Source organism: Callorhinus ursinus, unplaced genomic scaffold (genome assembly GCF_003265705.2).
Source record: "Callorhinus ursinus isolate GAN/ISIS: 27379988/994484 unplaced genomic scaffold, GSC_fseal_2.0 scaffold25, whole genome shotgun sequence".
Lineage (NCBI taxonomy): Eukaryota > Metazoa > Chordata > Mammalia > Carnivora > Otariidae > Callorhinus > Callorhinus ursinus.
The window spans coordinates 102,578-110,483 of record NW_027397087.1 but is presented as its reverse complement, the minus strand read 5'-3'; the positions used below and the strand labels follow the sequence as shown (position 1 = coordinate 110,483).

Here is a 7,906-nt window from a genome sequence, read left to right as displayed (position 1 = left end):
CTAGTCTATGTAGGGGTTTTCAGAAAGTCATTAAAATGTAGAAAATCTGGAAAAAGTGATAACTTAAACTGTGAGAGTTTTGAAGATATAGACATATGAAAGTATTTGATTCCTATAGAAAGAGAAAAGATGAACATTTCTGAAAAATACATTTAATTTATTAATTAAAGCAACATTCACATTAACAAATTTATTTTCAGCCAGAAAGGCACAAAAGATAAGAAATTCATTGTACAAATTTGTAAACAGAGTTTGCAGGCATAGAGTGCATCTCCACAGTGATTTCTCATTTCTATCATGAGTTTATGAGTTTATGAACCATGAATTCAATAGGCCAATGAGTAAAAGAGCCAAATGACCATTAGTCAAATGATTTGATCTTTTGCCTCTTTCCCCCTCCCTAATTTAAAATACTCAGGTGCATGGAAGTTGGTATACTTTTCAGCAAATTGCTTTAGGGTAATTTCTCTATCAGCTATACTGTATTATCACCCCCCCCCTCTTTAAGATTTTATTTTTTATTAGTCAGAGGGAGAAAGAGAGGGAGAAGTGGGCTCCCTGCTCAGCAAGGAGCCTGATGCGGGACTTGATCCCAGGACCCTGAGAAGGCAGATGCTTAACCAACTGAGCCACCCAGGTGTCCCTCCCCTCTCTTTTATCCTAAAGAGTTGTACCAATGATTTCACTTATTTCTTATTGTCCCCCAAATTATAATAAAACAACCTTCCTAGGAAGTTTCAGGACAAGACCGTAAATGTTTCTCAGTGTCCCAGTTTCTTTCTTTACTTCTTTCTTTCTTTTTCTCTCCCCCTCCCTTCTTTCCTTCCTCACTCCTTCCCTTCTTTCTTTTATTCTTTCTTCCTTCCTTATTTCTTTTATTCTTCTTTCTTCCTTCCTCCCCTCATCATCCTTTGTCCTCATCATTGTTGCCCTCCTCCTCTTCCTCCTTCTTCTGAATAGTGCTGTGTATCTAATACTTTGATTTCTGAACAAAACTCATGACCTCCATTGCTGAGCCTTTTTGCCTGTTCTTCTGAATCTATTGTTGCTGGGTTCTTGACTGGAGTTTTCTTTCTTGTCCCTTTACACTGTGTGTATAGTTGGTCTCTGAACAACCAACAAACGTTTGACAAACAGTTTTTATGTTTCCTTGGCTCCTAAATGCTTATCATCTTTGTACCTAGTGCTTTCCTCTGACACAGTATCATACTTGTGTGCAGACTGACTTGACTCTTACCTTGGCTTATACACTTGAACTCTGTATATATTTCCAGATTGACCTGATACTGTTGGCTCACGTTTATCTACTTTTCATTATGATTCAGATCTTTTGCTCCCAGCTTTTTTCCCCGTTTCTTTTCTTCCTTAAAAAAAAAACCAAACTGTTGGTTATGTACACAAAACACACAGAACTAGACTCATACATACAGTCACAAAAGCACATACTTACACCACGTTCTAGTCCTGGAGCACCAAAACAGAATGCGGAAAATCTACTCTAAATTTCCATTTTTTTTGGCTTAATAGTTCATGAAATATTTAGCTTAACTATCAGAATTAAAAAAAAAAACACTGAATCAAGAATGAAGATTTAAATACTAGTCCTGGCCTCAGCATTTACTGGAGGAATATACTCTTAACTTTTGAACATTGATTTTTTTTCCATAAAAATGAAATGATACCTACACTACTACCTCACAGATTGTTATGAGACCCCAGGGTAACATATATGGAATATATTTGTATATTTCATTGAGTACATATAGGTCTTATGTATGTGCATTCACATAATTCTATCTTTAGCATTATCTCATTTTCTGTTGATGTAAGGATACTCAAATCAGTGAGAACCACAGAAGAATTTTACTATGGAAGACTTGGTAAACAAGACAGTGTTGATGAAAGCATTTTTCTCTATGAAATATAAATGATATAATTACCTAGTTGTCTTCATTATAAAGATTTAATATCATTGGTACATATTTCATGCAGTAATTGAGCCTACATACTAGTTATGCATAGCTTTGAAACTATGCAGTCATCAGTCTCAAAATACTAACAGAAGAAAATCAGAATTAGAAAAGTAATTTTTTAGTTTAATTTGGAAAATTGGAAAATTAAAAGCAAACATTTATATTTATTAATTTAGCCTTTTTTTGAAGATTTATAAGCCCTTTCATAAAATATATCCAGCATATAGATGGATACAATTCTGTTATGATAAGTGAAATCATGTATTATGACAACTTGACATTTCTTTTATTAAAGTGTACAGTTGCAGTTTGTTATTAATACTGATATTTAAACCTACCAGTTCTAGCTGAGGAGTGACCTCTTCAAAGACATGCAGACAATGTGAGATCCTGTATGTATATTGTTTATCTTTTTTACCCCATGAATATGTATGACAGTTATTTGCAGGTAAAAAAAAAAAGACAAAATCATATACATAAGGTGCTGACTGGTGATCCACCCCCAAAGGGAATTATTAAAATAAACATTCTAGTGTTCCCTAGAGTTCAGAACAAGGACTTACTCTCATTATTTAAGTGGATTATGAATTCACCAAGTCTATCAGCCATGTGAACTTTCTCTAGTAAGTGCTTTGCACTAACTCAAGTGTTTTGGTTGGGCCAGGATGAGCACATTTATAGAAAATGGATCTATTATAGATGATAGACTTGAGGAAATTATAATTCTATCATTTTGATTACATCAGTCTGAATATTTATGATTAATTTGGTAATTGAATGCATTCAAGTAAAATTAGAATAGTGCCCACATTGAACAAGGCATGTAAGGAAATTCATGGCATAGAACAGTTCTTAACAGAGACAGATCTCCTTTTACCATGTAAAGGGAGAGAGAGGAGAGAGTTTGAGCAAGCAAGCAGAGGATTCTTTCACCATGGTAATCAATAAATGATTACTTAGTGGATTTTTGCAATCAACCATTCTAAAGATACAGAATTTTGCTAGCCCTTTATAATTATATAGGACTTCATGATGACTCAAAAGTATTAAGAAAGATCTGTAGCAAAACCTTTATAAAACAATTCAGTTAAGCAAGTAAAATTCTAAAGGCTAACAGCCATAACAATATATGATTGCAGATGAGTTCATATGCTACAGAATTTTTTTTGTATTTATTCTTATATATAAATATTCCATGTTGCTCTGATTAAAATCTTCATGAAAAGGTTACAAGAAAGTGAGGGTAGTAGATATATGATAAATGTGGTGCCACATTCATTTCCAAAGCCCATAGCAGACATTGTTAATAGAGTTCTCATACTTTTTAATTGAACCCCAGAATTTTTTAAAAATTTAGTTCCTTATATAGCCACTAGCAATTAGAATTGCCATGAAAAATAAACCTTTAAAAATATATATATGGATGAGGTGCTTGGGTGGCTCAGGCAGTTAAGTGTCTATCTTCAACTCAGGTCATGATCCCAGGGTCCTAGGAGCCAGCCCCGCCTTGGGCTCCCCACTCAGCAGGGAGTCTGCTTTTTCCTCTCCTGCTGCCCCTCTCCTGCACACTCTCTCCGTCAAATAAAAAAATAAATAAAATCTTTAAAAAAATATTTATGGTGAGGAAATATATGCCATGGTTTAATGTGGCATTTAAGGAGATGTTTGCAAGAAGAAGATTCTTAAATATAGAAATCAGAAGGATAATATTAGAACAATATTGGGTGCTCTGACTCGATTACCCAAACCAGTTAGTAAGGAATGTACACATAGAATTTTTCGGAAGAAAGTTGAACTGTTTTTTTTTTTAAAGATTTTATTTACTTATTTGACAGAGAGAGAGATAGCGAGAGCAGGAACACAAGCAGGGGGAGTGGGAGAGGGAGAAGCAGGCTCCCCGTGGAGCAGGGAGCCTGATGCAGGGCTCAATCCCAGGACCCTGGGATCATGACCTGAGCCAAAGGCAGACACGAAACGACTAAGTCACCTAGGCGCCCCAGAAAGTTGAACTGTTAGGAACACATGGTCTAGGGCCAAATCAAAGTAGGACAAATATACTTAAAAAGGATAAAGAAGGGGATAAGGAGGGAAAATATGTAAGTTTGATATTCAAGGTACATTGTAAAGCTTTTGCACAGCAAAGGACACCATCAGCAATACAAAAAGGTAGCCTACTGAATATTTGGGAGAGATATATCCAAGAAGGGATTAATATCCAAAATATATAAAAAATTTATACAGCTCAACACCAAAAAAACAAACAATTGAATTAAAAATAGGCAGAGGACCTGAATAGACATTTTTCCAAAGAAGCCATACAGATGGTCAACAGACTCATGCAAAGATGCCTGAAATGACTAATCACCAGGGAAATGCAAATCAAAACCAAAATGACATATCTTAACCTTGCACTTGTCAGAATGGCTAGAATCAAAAAGACAAGACATAGCAAGTGTTGGTGAGGACTTAAAGATAAAGTTGTGCTCTGTTGGTGAAAATGCAATTGGTACAGCCACTGAGGAAAACAGTATGGAGATTCCTCAAAAAATTAAAAAAAGAATTACAATATGATCCAGTAATTCCCCTGCTGAGTATTTAACCAAAGAAAACGAAAACACTAATTTGAGAAGATATATGCACCACTACATTTATTACAACATTATTTACAACAGTCAAGATATGGAAGCAAACAAAGTGTCCATCGCTAGATGAATGGATAAGGAAGATATGGTATATATACACAATGGAATATTACTCAGCCATAAAAGAGAATAAAGTCTTGCCATTTGCAACAGCATGGGTGGACCTAGAGGGTATTATGTTAAGTGAAATGAGTCAGAGAGAGACAAATACCATATAATTTCACTCATATGTGGAATCTAAAAAACAAAACAAATGAATTTAAAAAATAAAAAGCAGAATTAGACATATAAATACAGAGAACAAACTGATGGTTGCCAGAGGTGAAGCAGGTGGGGAGATGGGCAAAATAGGTGAAGGTGAATGGGAGATACAGGCATATAGTTAGGGAAGGAACAAGTCACAGGAGTAAGAGGCACAGCGTCAGGAATATAGTCAGTAATATAATACTGTTGTATGGTGACAGATGGAGCTACACTTCTGGTGAGCATAGCCTAATGTATAAATTTATCAAATCACAATGTTGTACACCTGAAACTAATGTAATATGTATTTCAACTATGCTCAAATACAAAGTTTCATATTAAAAAAACAAAAAATATTAAAATGCTTTTAAAACAGACATTTAAAAAATTTTTTAAAGGCATCAAAAGAGATGGTCCCCAAGATGTTCAAATAATTTTAGGTTTTCTATTTGCCTTTGGAAGTCTTTACAGTTTCCACAAACACATGTATTATATATTATTTTATGTATTATTATTGTATTATTTAATAAACTCAGGCTTACTATCTGAAGTAGTCCACTAACTATTCCCTCTACTTTTACTTTTGCTACATTATATTCTCTACTTAAAAGGACAGAGATATACCAAACTGTAATATATATGGGATCCCATCTTTCCCTTTATCAAAATACATTAATAGCTTTGTATTGATAATAAAAGGGAATCCACTAGCCTGAAAACTCTGGTCTTTTCCTTTCTGTAAAATCTCACCATAGATCTTCTCCCTTTTATTCATCAATCTCCTTCACCAAGGTCTCTCTTTAATACTTATACAAAATCTTTCTCACTTATCAATGTCTAGGTACACTGGCCTTTTGCCTGGAATGCTCTTTTCCCTGCTTAAATGTCTAATTCTAGAGCTTTCTTAATGTGTTCATATAAATGTCTCCCCTTAACGTAGTCTTCTAGACCACCACGCCTAACATAGAGACCCTTGGTTACTCTCTCTGGAACAGGGACCAGGTCTGTATCCATAACCGTATCTGTATTGATTTGGAAATGATTGGTACCTAGTAATATTTTTTCTTTTTTTTATTATGTTATGTTAGTCACCATACATTACATCATTAGTTTTTGATGTAGTGTTCCATGATTCATTGTTTGCGTATAACACCCAGTGCTCCATTCAGTAATATTTTTTTAATGTTTCATGAATGATGAAATTCAGTTGAAAAAGCATTGAGTGTTCATGCAATCTGATAGAGCAAGCTACACTAAGCAGTTCATGGTTTTAATCTTTAATATTTCAGTTGATATTGATTCTTAGAAAACTATTTGAGTACTCAAAGATATGTTGGAAATATTTATTTTTAGGCATATTTTTACATTCTACTAAAGATAATTAATGTATTGAGGCTATATAGTGAGAAAGTATTCTTATCCTTAATCAAATCACAACCCCTCTGTGAAGACCCATATGGTTGACAAATATTGATAGATATTTGAACACCTATTAAGTTACTTAATATAACTTCAGAAATAAAAATTGATACTAAATACCATATAGTGTGCTATCTTCCTAAAATTACCTATTTTTACATACTGAGTCATTAAAACTTTATAAAATTTTTGTAAGAAGACATATGCTTATGTATTTTAAGCATTCATCAGAATTGTTTCTCTGAATTCTTTTTTTTAAAGATTTTATTTATTCATTTGAGAGAGAGAGAGCACAAGTGGAGGGGAGACAGAGGGGAGCAGCAGAGGCAGAGGGAGAAGCAGACTCCCCACTGAGCAGGGAGCCTGATGTGGGGCTCAATCCCAGGACCCTGGGATCATGACCTGAGACAAAGGCAGATACTAAACCATCTGAGCCACCAGGCACCCCTTTTTCTCTAAATTCTAAGACAAGGAAGGAATGAATACACACTTATTTACATATTGGATCTGTGCTATGAACATTTTCCGTTAGATTTTTAATAAAACTGACCTTAATAATTGCATGAATTTTGAGAGAAGCAAATAGATAGTATTAATATTTTCATTTTAATTATTCCAATAAATATGTAAGACTCAAAATCCCCAAAAGGCAGAGAACACAAAAAAATCAGTTGTTATAGACATTACTTAGGAAGTGAGCCAGGAACCAAGATGCTGGCTGCTGAGTCTCTTAATGGCTGCTTTCATTTCCTGATTCCTCAGAGTATAAATAATTGGATTAAGGAGGGGGGTGATTATAGAGTAAAACACAGAAAGAAACTTATCTACAGAGTAACTATTGAATGGGAAAGCATAGATGAAGATAGCAGGGCCAAAGAAGAGAGTGACCACAGTGATGTGAGCAGATAGTGTGGACATTGCCTTGGAGGATGCACTGGAGGAGTGCTGCCAGATGGTGACCAGCATAATAATGTAGGATATGAGCAAGAGAATGAAGCAGACTAGGGACAGGAGTCCACTGTTTGCAATTATGAACAGTTCTAGGATATAGGTGTCAGTGCAGGCAAGCTTGATGATCAGGGGAAGGTCACAGAAAATGCTGTCCATAACATTCGGACCACAGAAAGGTAAACCTACAGTGAAAACCATCTGGCTGGTGGTATGTATGAACCCAGTTGCCCACGAGAGCAGAAGAAACACAATGAGTGCCCTGCAATTCATGATGGTCTTATATTGCAAGGGTTTGCATATGGCAACATACCTATCCATGGCCATAGCTATCAGAAGAGACATCTCTCCACCCCCAAAGAAGTGCATAAAAAACATCTGGGCCATGCAGCCCCACAAGGAGATGGTCTTGCGTTTTCTAAGGAAGTCTGAAATCACTTTGGGAGTTGCAGCAGAAGAAAGACATAAGTCAAAAAATGATAAATTTGCCAGAAAGAAATACATGGGGGAGTGAAGATGGTTGTCAACTATCACAGAGATCACAATGAGGAGGTTTCCTACTATGATGGCTACATAGACAAGAAGGAAGATTGCAAAAAAGAATATTTGAATTTCTTGAGAATTGGAAAGTCCCAGCAAGATGAACTCAGAAACACTTGATCTGTTGTCCAGGAGATCCAT

General features: G+C 35.3%; 1 protein-coding gene across 1 annotated transcript; it reads right to left on the bottom strand.

The window, feature by feature from the left end:
* Positions 1-6,964: 6,964 nt before the first annotated feature.
* On the bottom strand, positions 6,965-7,906 carry LOC112832894 (olfactory receptor 4K13-like). Its single transcript, XM_025883737.1, has one exon. It carries the CDS (start codon positions 7,904-7,906, stop codon positions 6,965-6,967), a length of 942 nt encoding a protein of 313 aa, XP_025739522.1.

Coding starts and splice junctions, on each gene's coding strand:
- LOC112832894 (XM_025883737.1), bottom strand. CDS start 7,906: ATGGATCTCCTGGACAACAGATCAAGTGTTTCTGAGTTCATCTTGCTG.